At 41.3% G+C, this 19,857-nt stretch overlaps 1 protein-coding gene across 2 annotated transcripts; it reads right to left on the bottom strand.

The window, feature by feature from the left end:
- Positions 1-4,961: 4,961 nt before the first annotated feature.
- On the bottom strand, positions 4,962-19,716 carry pus10 (pseudouridine synthase 10). 2 transcript variants are annotated; one of them, XM_049572437.1, is made up of 18 exons: positions 19,607-19,716; positions 16,804-16,938; positions 16,424-16,699; positions 16,255-16,341; positions 16,060-16,094; positions 15,298-15,412; positions 15,022-15,083; positions 14,314-14,359; positions 12,817-12,881; positions 12,638-12,723; positions 12,406-12,531; positions 12,254-12,310; positions 12,086-12,162; positions 11,317-11,372; positions 8,170-8,287; positions 7,698-7,840; positions 6,379-6,478; positions 4,962-5,769 (listed from the first exon to the last, which is right to left on the bottom strand). In XM_049572437.1, exons 2-18 carry the CDS (start codon positions 16,927-16,929, stop codon positions 5,731-5,733), a joined length of 1,614 nt encoding a protein of 537 aa, XP_049428394.1. In that variant the 5' UTR covers positions 16,930-16,938; positions 19,607-19,716; the 3' UTR covers positions 4,962-5,730. The 2 variants fall into 2 exon arrangements, with proteins under 2 accessions (XP_049428394.1, XP_049428393.1); XM_049572436.1 differs by lacking the exon at positions 4,962-5,769 and adding an exon at positions 5,801-6,239.
- Positions 19,717-19,857: the final 141 nt, after the last annotated feature.

Below are 19,857 nucleotides of genomic sequence, written 5' to 3'. Positions count from 1 at the left end.
TCCATTCATCTTCACACACACATATAAACAGAGACTGTTTAAAGACGATAAATCAGAGTGAAGAAATTTTAATTTATCACACAGACACCAACAGAAAAGAGGCTTCCAGCTCCAGATGCAGGACTCTGGTCCCCGTCTGTCCTGTCAGTATTATGAGATACATTTATTTACACACAGACATGGTTTTTAAACCTGAACCGAGGGTATCAATAAATCACTAATCATGTCACAGATCACGAGAAAACTGAGCCGTGAGACACTCATATATGAAGACTGTGAGGACTGCCAGAAAAAAGTCGCCCCAAACTTCTTGATGTAAATATGCAATGCCTTTTTTTTCTCTTTTTTTTTGGTCTTTGGTGGCATCTTGACAGACGAGACATAAACATTTCTTTTCTGTGTGACTGTACTTCAAGCTTGCTGATGAGAATAGTGACGAAAAATACAACAACCACAAACGACTCAAAAACTGCATTTAAGAAAAAATAAATAAAAAGAAGGAAAAAAAATAAGACAGTGTCAAAGACTGGACCCTTCCATCGATTTTTTTTTTTTTTTTTTTTTTTTGTTCGTCTCGGGTCAATGCACCGACTCGACTTGTTATCATCCACGGAGGATGTTTCCATGGAGACAAACCCCACCCCCGCCTTTCGGTCAGTCGCCGTGGTCCCCAAAAACGATCGACTCCTGACATTCTGTGAGAGGACATAACTGTAACTGTGGAGTCTGCACTGTCGTTTCTGTTTCCCTTCACCTTCTTTAAAAAGAAAAAAAAATACAAAAAAGTGGGACCATCGGTGACCTCTTATTTTTTATTTTATTTTGCAGTGCTGGTTTCATCAGGTTGTTCCAATCCCATCATCCCCTGCTCCTCCTTGACCCCATTTTTTTTTGTACCATAGTATTTGTTTTATTTATGTTTGTCATTCTAGGCAGTGTTACCTTGTATGTCGTTAAAAAAGGCACCTCTTGAAAGTCGCTGAAGATGATGATGATTATGATGATGATGATGATGATGATGATGATGATGATGGATGCATTAACTGAAGTCTCTTTTTATTCTTTTTTTTTTCTTTTCTTTTTTCTTTGGATCGTTTGCTTGTTTGTTTTCTTACCAAAACATTAGGGCAAGAACCCAGTAGTGGACTTGCGTTGCCGTGGTAGTATTTATTTTGAATTAAATTAAAAGAAATACATTTCAGGGTTTCTGCTGTCGTGACTCTTTATTTCTCACTCCGACCTCTTCACATATTGGCGTCCTGCCCATGGACTTTCCACGTCCACATGCGACGTCCAAGGTACCCTGGGTGTGTTGGTTGTGGACGTTCTGGGACGCCATGTCAAGTTCTGCCTGTTACATGTATTGTCTTCTTTCAAAACACGCTTCTGTTTTCATTGGAAATGTAACGTTTGCATACAGTCTCTTTCAAAATAAAAGCACTACGTCAGTACAACACGGCAAATTGACAAAAGCACGTAGTTAGGTTTAGGAAAAAAGAACAGGGTTTGTCTTTAGGATCTTAGGGGACGCAAACACTTCTCTCTCGGGTGAAAGTCGATGTTTGTTTGACCCATCCACCACACCTCCTGCCTTCCGTCACCCGGTCTTTGGCCTCCTTAAATTTCGTCCTTGTCCTGCCACGTTTCCCCCCGATGCCGCCGGGCGCCGTTAAACTATAATGGCAACCGGCCACGTATCATGCCAATGTTAAAGGACGCCTTTTTCGTTGGTTTCTGACACTGCAAGTCACTGCTAAAGCGCCAGGTTTCCGCAACTTCGGAGTGAGACCGGGCTCGTTGTTATGCCTCCGATAGCTATAGCCGCGGTCTCAGGCATTATGTTTGCGGGTTGTTTGTCTGTCCGTTCCGCCTACTCTCATGAACGCGGTATCTCAAGTAAGCCTCAAGAAAATGTTGTGGGTCGAAGAACTGGTTAGATTTTGGGTAGTCAGGTCACTGTGACCTTGCGTCTTATTCTCATGAACGTAAAATCTCAGGAAGGCCATGAGAGGATTTCCTCAGTTTTCTTTTTACGTTCACTTGGACTCAGAATAGATTTTGGTGGTAAAGGTCAAAGGTCAAGGTCACCCTGATCTCATTTCTCTTATTCTTGTGTAAGTAAAATCTCAATAAAAACTCGAGGGAATTTCTTAAAATTTGGCACAAACGTCCACTTGGACTCAACAATTAACTGATCAAAATTTGGTGGTCAGAGGTCAAGGTCATTGTGACCTTGTTTGTTTTATTCTTGTGTACAAAATATCTCAAAAATGCCTTGATGGAATTCCTGAAAATTTGGCACAAACATCCACTTGGACTCAACAACTACCTGATTAGAACTGGCTGTGACCCTGCACCTGTCTCATTCTCACAAATGCGATATCTCAAGAACACCTTTAGGGGATAACTTCACATTTGGAACAAGCGCACCCGTGGATTCAGCGATGTACTGATTAGAATTTGGTGGTCAAAGGTCACTGTGGCCTTTCAAAACATGTTTTTGGCCATAAACCAAGAATTAATACGCTAATTATGACGAAATTTCACACAAATGTTTAATAAGATAAAATGATAAATGTGATGACATTTTGTATCCAAAAGGTCAAAGGTTAACTACTGTGTGACATCATCTGTGCGTTCCAATCCCCATACTACCATAGTATATAGTGCGCCAAAAAAAAGATTCAATACGTCCCAATACATAGTATGTAAAATGCAGGATGCCAAAAACACCAGGATATTGTACTGCATCTCGTCTGATTTTGCAGTCTGCACGCCCGCATGCGTTTCTGGCTGTTCTGACCCACAATCCTCTGTGCAGAGGACGACGCGTCACATCGACTGAGCTGCGAACAGATGGAGGCTTGACAGCTGATTGACAGCTGTCAGAAGTCGCAGTGACTGATGACCTGTCAAATAGTAATAACAATATTGATATTTTAAAAGGTAACTAAACCCCCAAACCACTTTTTCAGTTGAACACTAATGTATGTGGATATTTAGCAGTGTAGTTGATTGATTCAGGTCCAGATCTTGACATTTAAGTGTAAAGCATTTGAATTCTACATATTGTGTTAAAAATATGCCTAGTGACTGCCCTCTACTGGTTGAAACCTGGCTACTGCAATTGAGTTTTCAATGCCACCTTCCAATATCTTCAGGGACTCTTTGATAATATGGCTTGTATGAAACAGTATTGCGTTTGATAGCCAGTCCCACACACCACAGAGAATCAGACCTCCTAATGTGATATTAATATTTTTCAAGGTTAATTTGTTTCAGTTCAGTTTGCTGTAAAAATTAATTTGGAGACACTTGAAACGTGAGACTCACTTACATCAGATAACAGAGAGCATCAGGTCTGCTGTGTCTTTATTGTTGCCTGTGAACACAGAGAACAGCACCAACTGATGTGAAAGGTGGGGAAAAATAAATCGAATCAGCTTCGTATCCATGTGGTAATATTATATCAATACACAGATGCCAAGTATGTATTTTTTATCATCTAAGTTATTAATATTGACAGTAGAAATTGAACATTTGGTAGCCTATTAGAAGAATAAAATTCATTTATTTGTTAGTTCACTAGATACATTTTGCTGAAATGGAAAGTGAGTGAAGTGAGATGACCGAAAACTTTATCTTATTAGATACGACAGATGTTGGCAAAGTTTTACTTTAGGTACATAACTTGTTTTTGAATAAATATAAAAAATAAAAATATATATTATCCCAATGATCAGCATATCGCGAAACATTATATGATATTGTATCGTGACTTCGGGATCGTGATAATATCGTATCTCGGGGCCTCTTATGATTCACTCCCCTAATGCAGCAATGATGATGTATAATGACAACAATAGTTATCGTGCAAATGTTAGCATGCTAGTTGTTATCTTGTTGACCTACTGACCCCATCTGTGACTTCATCAGTCTTTCCTCTGCAGACCTTGAGAGGAAACATCTAAACATTTTTGGTATTTTATCTTGAAGTTGTAGAAATTCAGACAAAGACAGAAAGACAGAAAGAGCTAAATTCAGACAAGACTGAAGTCATCGTATTTGGTCCACTGAAACAAAGAGAAAGTGTCAGCAGTCACCTCCAGTCTCTCTCTCTAAAACCTACAAATCAGGTTAGAAATCTCGGGGTAATAATGGACTCAGACTTGAACTTTAACAGCCACATCAAATCAATAACATCAGCAGCTTTTTACCATCTAAAAAACATTGCCAAAATCAAAGGTATAGTGTCTAAACCTGACTTGGAGAGACTTATCCATGCATTTGTCTCTAGTAGGTTAGACTACTGTAACAGCCTGCTCACTGGCCTCTCCAATCGGGCCGTAAGACAGCTGCAGTACATCCAGAATGCTGCTGCTCGGGTCCTGACCAGAACCAGGAAGTACGAGCACATTAGTCCTGTGCTCAGGTCTCTACACTGGCTTCCTGTGGCTCAGAGAATAGACTTTAAAGCAGCTCTGCTTGTGTACAAGTCTCTCCACGGCCTAGCACCAAAGTACATCTCTGACATGTTAGTGCCATACGAACCATCTCGGACTCTGAGGACCTCAGGGACCGGCCTCCTGCTGGTGCCCAGAGTCAGGACTAAACATGGGGAATCAGGATTCCAGTTTTATGCAGCTAAAATCTGGAACAGTCTTTCTGAAGATGTGAGACAGGCCTCTACTCTGACAGTGTTCAAATCTAGGCTCAAAACAGCTCTATTTCACTGTGCATATGACTGAAAGGATCTTATCTGCACTCTTCTCTTTTAAAGTTCATTTTATAATCATTATTTATGTTTTTATTTTGTACTGTGATTTTAATGCATTTTCTTGTTCTGTAAAGCACTTTGAATTATTTTGTGTACGAACTGTGCTCTACAAATAAACCTCAGCTGAGGATGATCAAGTTCAACTTGGATGACTTTCAAATATCCTACCCCCTCGCACTTTGTCAATGAGATGATGACGACACCTTTGATGATACAACCGTGCTGCTGGATAACAGTAAATTAATTTAAATATTAAATATTGTTTGGTTTTCCCCCTCAGGTTTACATCAGGAGCGATCAGCTAAGCTAAGCTCCTCCAGAAGCCTCCTCTCTCCTTGACTCCTCCAGGTGCATTTAAGGGATTGGAAGATCCTTCATGGTGGTAGAAGGGGGGAATGACATCTGGTTCACAGAAGGAGAGAGGACACAAGGAAGCGTATGTAGCTTAATGAAAAGCAACCCTACTGATTTAGGTAACAACACTGATCCTCTGGCGCCATCATCAGGACAAACTGGACGGTTTTTTTTTTGCATCACTGGTGGTAAAAAGTGAAAATAGAAAATCTGTCTCTACATTTTCAAACCAAACAAAACAATTCTGGTTTAATGAGCGTCACTGCTTCATTTCACTTACAGTCTTGTTACAGAAAAAAGGACTTGCCTGAAACTAATCACAACAGAAGAAGACCACTCGAAAGTGTACAAAAACATTTGCTGTGATGAAACTGAAGACACAGTCAAGGAGGCAAATCCAGAACCAAACCATGAACGGAGCAGGCTTCACAAAGCAGCCGGCAGGACTGTGTGACTGCTGTGAGTTCATGGTTACAGTCTCAGGCACTCTGAACCACGTCCATGGTCTGGTGTCGTTCTCCTACACACGGTCACCTTCGGTCTCATGGAAATTGAACATCTGTGGCCTCTCAGAGACAGGATGAAGGCAGCGGCAGTGTTCACTCTGGTATGGGCGGAGGCCAGTCCACATCCACAGACTGAGAGAGGAAACATAAAGATATGGTACGCCTGATGTGACAATTCAGTCACAGTTTTATAGCTGATATATTTTGCTCATTTTCCCCACGTAGAAAAACAACTAGGGATGCACGATAATATCAGCACATCATCAATATCTGCTGATTTACAATGAACTATTGGAGTCGGCCAACATGCTTTTTCTTACTTTGCACAATGAATGAATATTACATACACTGAGAAGTATGTAATGCATGTTTGCATGTTCTCCCCGTGTCAGCGTGGGTTTCCTCCAGGTGCTCCAGCTTCCTCCCACAGTCCAAAGACATGCAGGTTAATTGGTGACTCTAAATTGTCCGTAGGTGTGAATGTGAGTGTGAATGGTTGTCTGTCTCTATGTGTCAGCCCTGTGATAGTCTGGTGACCTGTCCAGGGTGAACCCTGCCTCTCACCCAGTGTCAGCTGGGATAGGCTCCAGGCCCTCGTGACCCTCAAGAGGATAAGCGGTTACGGAAAATGAATGAATGAATGAATGCATGCAGTTCTTTCATGTATGTGTCATGTAAACAGATTTTACATTTCCTAATGGATGATAATCTCAAATTGTGGTTTTATTGTTTTCATCTCACCTCCACGTCGAGCTCCAGGATGTCGGTATCGGTCTTCAGCAGCTGACACAGGTTGGGTTTGGTGCGACCGAAGTCTCCGTGGACGAACTCTTTGATGTAACTGTTGGCTGATGTTCAGGAGCACTTTGTGGATACAAAAATAAGGTACAGGAACCAGCGGAGGGGAGTGCATTTACTCAAGGACTGTACTTCAGTTACTTTAAGTAAAAGTTCAAATGTATTGGCATCAAAATATACTTTAAGTACCACAAGGAGAAGTACTCATCCAAAATGATTTTTTTTTTATTTTTTGGGGGCTTTTTGCCTTTAATGGACAGGACAGATTGAAACAGGGTGAGAGTGAGAGAGTGGGGGTTGACACGCAGCAAAGTGTTGCAAGCCAGAGTCGAACCTGCGACCGCTGCAGTGAGGCATCGCCTCTGTACATGGGCGCCGGCACTATCCACTACGCTACCGACGCCCCGATGCATTAAAGCATTAAAGTTTTCAACGCTTTAATGTTGCAGCTTATTTTCTTTCTAGGGGTTAGGGATGAGCAACCCTCTACCTGTCTCTATCTACCTGCACTGACAATCCCCAGCCACTCCCACCTGCCTCCCTCTTCCTGAATGAGCAGAGCCCAGAGTCTACATGTAGCAGCAGCTCACAGGTGGGAGTCCTTTTTACTCGGGAGAACAAAGGAGCATGTGGACCAGCCTCATACCACCTTCGAACTGTTTTAAATGAGTATATGAAATTTAAGTTTCCTTTGATGTAAATGCATTTAGGGTAACCTTAGAGGATCGATATTTATTTGCTGCAGTCAAGTTATTGTGTTTGAAGTTGAAATACCGTTGTTGGATTGTTAATTAGACAAACCAGCTCAAACTGCCTTAAAATAAAAGAGTGAAATAAAACCTCCTGCATGTGCTCATCTGTCCTGACTGACACATCACTGAGTTGATAAAGTCCTTGAACCAGAGTATCCGAAATTCCTAAATATTCTTCAGTATCAAATAAATGCAGTGGAGGTAAAAATACAGTATTTGTTTCATAACTAAGTAAAGTACTTGAGTAACTGTAGTGACACTCCACCACTGGCAGCGGGTAAAACAACATGGCCTTTCCTCTGGCGCCCTCTTCTTGATATCCTTTGCATTTTTCCTCACTGGTAGTACAGATCTAAGAAGAATATCTTATGATTCTTACATCCAGTAATTTTATATTGGGGTGTGTAATGAGCATTAAAGCATTATGGGACCACTAACGTTTCTACAGACTTTCAGTCTCGCTGATTTAATGATTTAACCTAGACAGAGAAAGAACAGATGTGAGGATACGTCCCGGCCTGTGTCTTCAGCCCCAGGTAGAAGTGATGAGAGTCCAGGAAGCGGGTGGTCATACTGTGGACGACTCGCTGACGGACGGCCAGCGCCCGTCGGTGCAACACCCTCAGAGGGGTCTTCTGGTCCAGAGTCAGATCCTGACGTGATCAACGACAGCCAGAGACTTTATTTTAGATTTTAATCCTCATCTGCTCGATAGGACTGTTGGTTTATTCCTGCAGCTTCACTGTTTTCTACTGGTGGTCACTCTGGATCTCCAATGGAGATAATACATTTCTGTTTGCATCAATCTAACCACAAACTCAATTTAAAAACATCACAGGCCTGTTTTAAATGTGGGATGCAGTTTGATGTGCAAATGATTAGTTCAGCATCTTGGGTCACAAATCAGCCTGAATAATATCTTTAATCTCTTGGCTGTACACACAAACTGACGTGACTGACTGTGTCTGTGTGTTGTAGTGACCTTGATGTCATCGATGAAGGCGATGTCTTCACTCTGAATGGGTTTCTGAGTCCAGACGAGCGCCGTGTACGACTTGGTTTTCTCCTCCTCTCCCTCCTTCATCCGACTCATGGCCTCCCTGCAGGTTAACACAACCGTCAGCTGTCTTTTATGCTCATTTGTCATATTTCTTATCATGCAGTTTGTTACGCCAAGAATGAGAACACCTTTATTTTAAAGAAAAGTGGGGAAAAGAAGCAGGAATCAGCTCTCTGAAGAGGCTTGGGGGATATTTGCAGTTTGCAGTGGTCCTCAATTTGCTCCATGGACGGGAGAGAACATTGTTGGAAAAAGATTTGACATTCTAAGACCCAGCATCAGGAAAAGTACAAAAATATGAGTTTGATATATTGGAGATGTATGTGGCTCAATGGAAACATACCTTTTGCAAATATTTTGGGACTGTCCCAAACTAAGTTTACACTGCAAGCGCATCAACAAAAGTGTTTACGACTCAAGTACCCCTGAACTTGGAGACTCTTTATCTGGATCACATTCTGTTTTTGAAACAGAGGAGGGATACAAAGCAGCTGCAGGCCCATTTGGCAGGAAGTAAAAAATCAGTCACTACAAAGTGATAATCTAACTAATCCCAGTGCCACCCACTCTGGAGGAAAAGTGCCGAATAATTTTTGAAATATTTAAAATGGAAAAGCTGACCTTCTCTTTGAGGATCCAAAAGAACAAATTCTATCAAATCTGGCCTAAACTGATCAAATTTATAACCCCATTATGAGCAGACTGTGTATGACTCTACAACTGCTTCATCTTCATCTTCCTCTCTCCTTTATTCTTTATTAGGATCCCCATTAGTGCTTACTGCAGTAACGACTACTCTTCCTGACAAGACATCAGTAGTTATCTCACATTTACAATGTCAGTAGTAGATAGGTGTTGTTATCTACATCAGTAGCAGATAACAAAAGCAAACCAATAGAGTCCATAACCTAGGCTCATAGAATTACATGTACAGTTGCAATCAAAATTATAAATTAGAATATATTAGGCTTACTGGCAAAATGTACAATTTTTCAGCTGTTTGCAATAAACAAAGTAGACAAGAACAGTTTAAATAGTTTAATAAAACTAATATTACCATGGTTTTTATCCAAATTCAACACAAAATGCTGCTTTTAATCACTACTGCAGTCTCAAAATTATTCAACCCCCTGTTTCAAGCACACCTGGTGCAACTAATCAAGGGCTTCATTAGTTCAGGTGTGCTTGAGATAGAACACACAAATACCTGGACTGGCTAGGGGTTTGTTGAGAGTGACGTTTGACTGCATGTTAGAAATATGGCTAAGTCAAAAGAATTGTCCAAAAAGTTCAGAGAAGAAATCATTGCCTTGCACAAACAAGGAAAAGGATACAAAACACTAGCAAAAGCTCTGAATGTTCCTAGAGATACAGTTTGTAGCATAGTTTGCAAGTTCAAAGTTAAAGGAACAGTGGCTACACTACCTGGACGTGGCAGAAAGAGGAAACTATCAGCGGCTGCCACCAGATTCCTGAGTAGGCAAGTGGTCAAAAACCCTCGAGTGACTGCAAAACACCTGCAGCAAGACTTGGTGGCAGCAGGCACTGAGGTTTCAGTTTGTACAATAAGGCGCATACTAAACACTGAAGGGCTCCATGCCCGGACTCCAAGACGTACACCACTACTGACCCAAAAGCACAAGAAAAGTCGGCTCCATTATGCTCAAAACCATATAAATAAGCCACAGAAGTTTTGGAATTCTGTTCTGTGGAGAGATGAAACAAAACTGGAACTTTTCGGGCCTATGGAACAGCGGTATGTCTGGAGGAAGAAGAATGAAGCATATGCTGAAAAGAACACCCTGCCTACAGTGAAGCATGGCGGTGGCTCAGTGATGCTCTGGGGCTGCTTTGCTGCCTCTGGCACTGGAAACCTGCAGCGTGTGGAGGGCACGATGGATTCAGTCAAGTATCAGGAAATCTTAGGTAAAAACGTTGTGCCGTCTGTGAGGAAGCTGAAGCTTGGGCGTCATTGGACCTTCCAACAGGATAATGATCCCAAGCATACCTCAAAGTCCACCAAGGCTTGGTTTCAGAAGAAGAAATGGAAGATTCTAGAGTGGATAGAAAATCTCTGGTGGGATTTGAAGAAGGCGGTTGCAAAACACACACCCAAGAATATTACTGAACTGGAGGCCATTGCCCATGAGGAATGGGCTAAGATTCCTCAGGAACGCTGTCTGAAGCTGGTGTCTGGCTACGCATCACGTTTGCAGCAGGTCATAACAGCAAAAGGGTGCTCTACTAAGTACTGAAGATGCTTGTCATGAAGGGGTTGAATAATTTTGAGACTGCAGTAGTCATTAAAAGTAGCATTTTGTGTTGAATTTGGATCAAAACCCTTGTAATATTAGTTTCATTGTACTACTTAAACAGTTCTTGTGTAATTTGTTTATTGCAAACAGCAGAGAAATTGTATATTTTGCCAATAGGCCTAATATGCAATGGGGGTTGAATAATTTTGATTGCAACTGTAACTGCATGAACTATATGCGACTGCACAAAACATGGTTGTACACTGAGGCATCACCCAAGTGATCGCCACAAATACACATAACCTTCACAAACATTACATCATATGCTGGTAAAAAAGATTTCTTTTTTTGATAATTGCTGTTCTTAGTTTCTTTTTAAAAGTAATCCTACTGGTAACCTGTGTTAAGTATAGTGGTAGTTTATTCCAAATCAACATGGCTCTGTACATTACAGTTTTCTTTAATGCACTAGTCTTCAGTAAGGGAAGTGTAAAGCTCCCCATGCAGGCATGTCTGGTTTAACGATGGTGTCAATCAACAGCATGTGTTACCTGAGAATATAGGTGTGCAGGTTTTCTTACGGCACAGATATTTTTTAAGTACTAGATCAAGTTGAGGAGTGTGAAAAAATAGTGCAACTACCATGTAAACTGAGCTAACCCTGAATCATACAGGCAATTAGTATTGTATGTATGGCAAATATTTTATTCTGTATTTTTCGTATTTGCTGTTTTTTAAAAAAATTAAAATAATACTAATAATACTAATAATAATCATCATCATGCAGGTGCAGTTTAGATTCATATCTTCTCACCTGGTAACAATCTGCAGGTCTCTCACTCTGATTTTGTCTGAAGACTTGTTGATGGTCTAAAAAAACAAAACAAAAACTTTAGATTAGCGTCAGTAAAAAACATGTAAGCGCAGACACACTGCATGTGTGCAGCTCTGTCAGTGTAATGAGAGATTTCAACAGAGAGAAATATTAAGAACAAACATCAGCTTCACAGAATATTCAATAGTCAGTCTGTGAAACACTTAGGTCCAAAGTTAAATATCTCAAAAACTACCATGAATACTGCAGTAGCATAGTAGGATTTTAGTGGTATAATATTTTATGTAGTATTTATGGTGGCTTTGTTCCATCTACATCTTTTTAGATTTCCTTTTGTGCACAATTAAAATCAATCATTTCTTGGCATGTCTAACTGGTAGCAGACCAAGAACATGCTAAAGGGATAATATGTCTCATCTGGTTTGGAAATGTTTTTGTAGCTCCCGTGAGGAGCTGGAAAACATTGCTTGGGAGACAAATGTCTACTTTGCTTAGCCTGCTGCCATCCCAACCCAGCTCCAGATGAGAGGCGGAAGATGAACGGGTGCCCTCAGGTTTGTGTAAAAGTGAGATCTACTCTCTGGAGATCTTTATGGCTGCAAGAAGACAAAAAGATGTGACCAAACTGGCTGTAGTTGTTGAGATATTTTGCTCTGGAGCAGAGTGTGAGTGAGGTGTTTTATCTGCAGTTTGTGAGGTGGATGATGATGATGATGATGAGGCTTTGCAGTGAGTTGATGGAGACAACCTCCTGCAGCTGCTTCATCTCCACTTTGCTGAATCTGGATCTGTGAGGATTCAGCAGCTCCATCGCAAACGGACGACCTGCCAATTAAACCGAAACAGAAATTCATTCTTCAAAATACAGCTGATAAAGTCCTCTAGAGGTGCAGCTTAAAAAAAAAGTGTGTCTCACCATTTCCAAGAGTCCGGACATCCACATCTTCCCTGCCAGACGAGGAGAAATTGAATCCTGTAACAAAAGAAAAAGGGTGAACACATGACAACACATTCAGGATCACTGCTCTCAAGCTGCAGCCACAACCAGCCACCGGAGTGTGGACTTACCGTCGGCTCTAAAGGCAGACAGGATGGGCGCTGCGATCAGCTCCTCCACCGATGACTCCATCCTCCTCTCTCCGTCGATGACCCAGGGAGTCTGAGGTAGACTGCGACAGAACTTGTTGTACCTCCCTGGAAACCAGACAGAACATCAGGACAGAAAACTGATCCACTATTGATCCTGAATTCAGACTAAAAAAAAAGTATAAAAGATGTTCGCGTGTGTGTCCTACAATACCTGCCACAAAGACAGACACGTGGAGACACTGGACGTCCTGAGAGATGCAGCTGCTGCTCGGCTGAGCTGGTGGACAAGGGTAATGTCTGAAAAGGTTTTAACAATTATTTCAATTTGCACTCTTTAGAAAAAAACACCTAAAGTGAGATAGTAAGAACTGAGATATGAAGCTGATGTACTTTAGGAATTTTGCATCATCTATCTTTTCCAGAGCTTTGACCACGGCCATCCGGGTGAACACCGACTGCACAAAGACACAAAAGACAAACACGGTTTTTATTATACCTATAATATACTGTAGATAATATGATATAAAAAAGGCAGACATTACTCCACTACATCTTTACAGATCAAACTGTGATTTGCTGCTGTATAAATGCTCTGACCGTCGCACACACAACCTTTAATAATCAGACTAGGGGACTTCCTATACTGTGTTCACACTACGAGCGACAACGCAACAGCGTGACGAGCTACGTTATCGCCGAGTCTCTGTTGAGGTGTTGCTCAAGTGCTCTTTAACGTATTTACATCATCACGGGCTTGTGTGAGTCTGCTACTGCCATGAAGCACCTCAACAGAACGTCATCTACAGTTTGTATTAGGGATAGACCGATATGGATTTTTTAGGGCCGATGCCGATACCGATTTTTTTTCATCACCCTTAGCCGATGACCGATTATGGACTGCTGATTTTCTTGAGCCGATATTTGGGGCCGATACTGCTTTTGCTCCCTCAATTTACATAAAAAAAATGACACAATGATAACAAATATTACAGGTCTCAAGTTTAAAATGAGAAACATTTATTGAACAGTAAAAAATACTACAACAAGATGGAAAGTTGAGGTAGAACAGGTAGAATATTATTATTATTATTATACATTCAAATAAAAAAAAGAGTTCAGTGCTCTTAAATCTTCCAGTAATGTCTTTATAAAATAAACAAATATTTAAGCTGAAGCATAAATAAAACAACAACTACTGTACACAGTAGGAATCAACAGCTTTGTTCAACTTAACCACATACTTTCAAATGAAAAAAAGTGCCAGGGAAAAATAAATCCGCGAACCCACGCGTGTATCGGCCGATGCCGATACAAGTAAAAAACTCAAATATCGGCCCGATATATCGGCCGGCCGATGTATCGGTCTATCCTTAGTTTGTATGTAGTCAAAAAATATCTATACTTGTGATTTATGTCTGAGCCCCATTTTAACATCATATTTTACCGCCCCATTGGATCCCTGTTTGCACCGCAATGCACAGAAAACTAGTGTACCGTCAGCTAGCCAAAAACACAAAGTACCACAGCTAGAAACAAAAATACGACTGGCTGATGGTCCACTGTTTTCCTTTCAGACTTCAGATGTAACATTTTAATTAGTGAGCTTCAGACAGAGCCAGGCTAGCTCTTTTCCCCCAGGTTCCAGACTTCATGCTAAGCTAAGCTAACCATCTCCTGGCTCCAGCTTCATACTGAACAGACAGACATGACAGCGGTATCGATTTTCTCCTCTAACTGGTATATTTTAAAAAAAAAAAAAAAAAAAAAAAAAAATCAAACTATTTCTTTAATGTGTCCTAAAAACTTGTAAGTTTCAATATGACAAAAAACCATAATGCTATTGATTAAAAAAATCTCTTTAAGACATTCACTCTGTTGCTTCCTCACCTGTTTGTTCTTGGTGGGTTTGAAGCAGTCAGCACACGTTGTTGCTCTGTGGGAGGGACAGAAAACAGAAGGCAGTGCATCAGTCAGGTTCACAGGTCAGAGGTCAGCTCCACATCAAAGTCCAAGACTAACACAATCATCCATGGGTGCGCTCCGAATCGCATACTTTTTCTTTTTACTTTCAGTAGGTGCTGCAGCTGCCCTGAAAAACTACGTACTGTTGCATGCAGTATGAACACGATCAGGACGTACTACTGTCTCATAACATTACATCCTGAACTTTGACCCTCTTGCTTTGATATCCGTTACCTTGGAGATAAAACAAACACCACTAACCACTAACAGCTGTCAATTAGCTGTCATCTGTTTGTGGCTCAGTCAATGTGACACACTGTCCACTGCAGAAAAGTATGCTGCATTGCGTATTGCAAAATCCGACCAGATGTAGTGGAACATCCTGGTATTTTTGGCATACTGCATTTGAAATACTATGTACTGGAACATAAATCCTTTTCCGTCGTGCGGCAGTATGGGTACTGGAACACACAGTGTGACATGAATTGTTGTTCTGACCTTTGACCTGTGTACTTATTGTTACCATTAAATGTGATGATCCACGCATTTAATTTAATTCTGCTTTTACATTCATCTAAAGTCAGCAACGTAACATCACACTGTCTGTAGCCCTGCAGAGATACCAGCACTCACAGGAAGTGGCAGTCAGCGTCCGTCTCTGGGTGAGTGAACTCCACACCGACCTCGAAGAAACTCTGAAATTACAAACAAAAACAGAATGTCAGCTCCACATAATTTGTCATCTAGTGTGAAAAATAAAATCATTTTAATAAATCCCAAAATTGGCTGTGAGAACGTAAACTGAAAAGGAAACATTAAAGGTTTAATATATAACGTCAAGATTGTAAACGTGTGTATGAAACATATTCCTTAAATAGATGAATAAATGACAGAATTTTTCTGGCCTACCCTGGTAACTACTGCAACGCCCCCCAGCTCCTTGGCGACCTGACCCTGCATGATCCACTTAAAGGCCTCCTTCACCTGGATGACGTCGTCCTTGTCGACTGCCATACTCTTCTCTCTGAGTGAGTAGACAAGATTGGGAAGAGATTTCTAGAAAGAAACATTGCTGTTGAGGGTTTTTCGGTGCTTTGAACAACGCAAGTATTTATTTATTTTTTTTAAATAATCGGCATCACTTAAGGGCACTGCTATCATAATTATTTAAATGATACCCAGGGACTATTTTCTTTCCACCAAACTACACCCACCAATCATATCACTGTGCAGAAGGGCAGCGTGCATCTACTGCTAGCTCACCACCGAGCTTGCTAACGTCACAACTCAGCTGAGGAGGATGCCATTATTATTTATGCTTAGCGTTGTCACAAGCATGGGCCTCTCATCCAGGTGTAGTTTGGTAGAAGGAAAATAATCCCTACGTGAAACCGCTCACAACAAGGTCTGTGGATTATTTTGAGTAACCAGGGACATTGCTGTTGAATTTTTTCGCTTTGAGCACTACAGGCTGAGTGCCATCTAGTTTCATTGTATCTCTACAGCTGATATCTCCAACTCTCTGCAACTCACGCCAAAACAATCTAGATTGATAAATAGCAGGTAAGGAATTTTGGGGTGAATTGTCCCTTTAATTGTGTGACTCCACATGATGCCAGACTGAACATGAGGTGACGTTTGAAATGTAGGACACAAGACAAAATCGTTTACCTTAATTCCTTCTTCACATGAAGCCAACAGGAGTGCTGCAGGAATAAAATAAACACCCGTTAACAATTATGTATTATTAATTATGTTGCTTCAATACCATGAACACACACTGTAGTTTATTTGGACTCAATCCTACATACACTGCCCTGCTGCCACAAACACTCACTAGAGCACCACATACACACATGGACTGACCTCTCGGACACACAGCTGAGCAGGCAGAGAGACAGACAGCACCAGAGTGTCGAACTCGTACTTTTCTGCCTTCACCTTCTCTGCTATCTGTGAACACAGAACAAAACATCAAGTTTATCTGAACCAATCTGTCACTGCAGTCCCTGTGGTACGTGCCTGTTTTACACACCTTTACAGCCTGAGTCGGGCCACAGAGTTCCTGCAGGATCCCCAAACACACCACACACACACTCAACTCTTCATCCTTCAGTTTGACAACAGCAGCAGCGTCGTCCTCTGGCAGACACCCAGTCTCACTAGGCTCCAGTTTCGCTCTTTTACTTGGGGGGTCTTCAGCTGGATCTGATACTGCTGCATCATGGGATTTGCTGTTTTCTTCTGCCGATTCTTGTGATTTGCTGTTCTCTGTGTTGTTGATGAAGGCTTTCAGTTCTTTAAGTGTATCCTGATGATGACACAATGCATGATGGGTCAGTACGTTAAAGGCATTAAGAGGGAACACCAGCACTTTTAAAACACTCATAATAGAGCACAGAAGGTGAGTCTTACCTGGTGGGGTTTTCTGTAGGCAGCCTGGACGCTCACACAGCAGAACCTGAGGACACAGCGGGCACAGCAGCCAGCTGACAGCAGCTTCTGGACGATGGGTTTATCCTTCTCCTTCAGCGGCAGCATGACTTCAGGCTGCAGGAGGTGCAGAGACATTTGTTAGGAAACACACAGGGTGGTCAGACAGTTACTCAGCCGATGGCAGTTGGTAAACTTTCCTAAGTCATAACAAGTAAACGAACAATTTAAAAAAAACAAAACAAAACAAAACAAAAAAACTTAAGGATGTCGAGCCTTTCTTATTCTCATTGTTGTAAATTAAAGAATCTGAGTTTTCAGACTGTTGGCCAGGCATGCAAAATAGTCTTGATGGTCCAATGTGAAGGATTTAGGGAGATATATTGGCAGAAATTAAATATAATAAGTTTGTTGTCTTTAGTGTATAATCACCTGAAAATAAGAATTGTTGTGTTTTTGTCACCCCATTTATATCTTCATTCAATATGGCGGTAAAACAAGAAAACAACTTAAGATTCAAGATCAACGAACATAAATTTGCCATTCGCCGTGCTGATCCTAAATCAGCTGTTGCCAGACACTTTTCAGATGGTAATCATTCTATATCAGATTTGGCATTCTGTGGCATTGACATGATGGTACCTGATCACCATGGGGGTAATATAAACCAAATTCTACTCTAATGTGAGTGCAGATGTCTCTTTTACCTTAAAACACTCCATCCTAATGGCTTAAATGAAAAATAAGATATGACGTGTTTTCTGTGACTCATTTTAATGTCTCTCTGTACCTGCGAACCCCACTTGTCAGTTTTCCTCACATAATTGTATGTGTGTATGTACACTTACTGGCCACTTTATTAGGTACACCTGTTCAACTACTTGTTAAAGCAAAGAGCTAATCAGCCAATCACGTGGCAGCAACTCAATGCATTTAATCATGTAGACATGGTGAAGACGAGCTGCTGAAGTTCAAACGGAGCGTCAGAATGATGAAGAAAGGTGATTGAAGTGACTTTGAACGTGGCATGGTTGTTGGTGCCAGACGGGCTGGTCTGATTATTTACTGGGATTTTCAGCACAACCATCTCTAGGGTTTACAGAGGATGGTCCCAAAAAGAGAAAATATCCAGTGAGCCAAAATGCCTTGTTGATGCCAGAGGTCAGAGGAGAATGGCCAGACTGGTTCAAGATGATAGAAAGGCAACAGGAAGTCAAATAAGCACTGGTTCCAACCAAGGTGTGCAGAAGAGCATCTCTGAAGCAACAACACCTTGTCCAACCTTGAAGCAGATGGGCTACAGCAGCAGAAGACCACACCAGGTGCCACTCCTGTCAGCTAACAACAGGAAACTGAGGCTACAATTCACACGGGTTTTCTCACCAAAACTGGACAATAGAAGATTGGAAAAACCACATTCAGATGGAAGCATGGATCCATCCTGCCTTGTATCAACGCTTCAGGCTGCTGCTGGTGGTGTAATGGTGTGGGGGAGATTTTCTTAGTACCAACTGAGCATGGTTTAAACACCACAGCCTACCTGAGTATTGTTGCTGAGCGTGTCCATCCCTTTATGACCACAGTGTACCCATCTTCTGATGGCTACTTCCAGCAGGATAACGCACCATGTCACAAAGCTCACATCATCTCAAACATGACAATGAGTTCACTGTACTCCAATGGCCTCCACAGTCACCAGATCTCAGTCCAATAGAGCACCTTTGGGATGTGCTGGAACGGGAGATTCTCATCATGGATCAACTGTGTGATGTCATCATGTCAATATGGACCAACATCTCTGAGGAATGTTTCCAGCTCCTTGTTGAGTCTGTGACACCAAGAATTAAAAAGAGGGTCCAACCTGGCACCAGCAAAGTGTACCTAATAAAGCGGCAGGTGAGTGTATGGATGTGTACCAGCAGTTGTTTGACACTAAGCTTTGTTGCATTTGCTCTTTGACTTGTAATGATGTGGCCTATTGCTAGCTGTCTTATAAGAGTTATCTATGTGTATGATGAACCAGCATGCATGTCTCATTCTGCACTGAAGAAAGTCCAACATGGACTAAAACGTTTTTGCACTCTATGCACTTTTAGTCCACTGCCTGTGCAGCCCTGCGACAGGTGAATTAGAGATTTTTTGATACCCAGACTTCAGTCTGAATCTTTTTTTGTGAGTCTTCCATTGCTACATTGACATTTCTTTGACTTCTACACCAGAAAATAAGACTAACATAGGACAGGTCATCCTATGACTACCTCAGATTTGGGACACAGCTCACATTTTTTGATGCTAAGGTTCTAGTTTCTTTTAACAATGACTGCTAATTTCATCTGTTCTAATTCAACTGTTGCTAAGAGAGATCTTTGTCTTTGTCCCCCTCAGATGCCACTCTGGTTGTGCCATTGTACCGCGTTTAGTACTCCATGTACAAAACAAACCTGTCATACAAAATCTATTTGTAAGGAGGACTTTCTACAACCTTACAGCATCAAAGACATATACAGTACACAAACATATACAGTAGTGCTTTCACACAACTGGCTGGATACAATCAAGCTTTTGAGGCAGGATTCTAAATTTTTTACAGTGGTGTGTAAATGATGTAGATAAAACAGATAATATCTTGACACACTGGTGCCCAAGAGGCTCAAAACAACCGCATGCCTGTCTGGTCTGCATTCTCTCTGCTGTCTGCTAAGCTAACTTAGCTAACACTGGGCGTTTAAGAGCCTCAATGGCAGGAGATGAACGGGTAGCTGCTAAACACTGAAAATAAACCTACCGGACACAGAGGCGGTGAATTCACAAAGACATAAAGTCACTACAACAAGACAAGGTTCAGTTTCTTGTTAGCATGTTCATGTAAAATGCTTCTTCCCTGCTATTCCAATCAGAACAGACAAAGCTAATCGACCCAGATCAGCATCTCTTAATTTAATTAGAACGTTTCGGCTTAAGAACAACACGGAGGCTACAGAAATTAATTTTAACGATTAATAAAATTATTGTGTCATCTGAAAGAAAAGTTAAACA

The sequence above is a fragment of the Epinephelus fuscoguttatus genome, linkage group LG3, assembly GCF_011397635.1.
Source record: "Epinephelus fuscoguttatus linkage group LG3, E.fuscoguttatus.final_Chr_v1".
Classification (NCBI taxonomy): domain Eukaryota; kingdom Metazoa; phylum Chordata; class Actinopteri; order Perciformes; family Serranidae; genus Epinephelus; species Epinephelus fuscoguttatus.
The sequence above is the reverse complement of the archived record's forward strand: the minus strand, read 5'-3'. Positions and strand labels throughout refer to the sequence as shown.

Coding starts and splice junctions, on each gene's coding strand:
- pus10 (XM_049572436.1), bottom strand. CDS start 16,929: ATGCTGCCGCTGAAGGAGAAGGATAAACCCATCGTCCAGAAGCTGCTG. Junction 16,095..16,254: donor CTCAGCTGTGTGTCCGAGAG/GTCAGTCCATGT, acceptor TTATTCCTGCAG/CACTCCTGTTGGCTTCATGT. Junction 12,163..12,253: donor TGTCCGGACTCTTGGAAATG/GTGAGACACACT, acceptor TTTAATTGGCAG/GTCGTCCGTTTGCGATGGAG.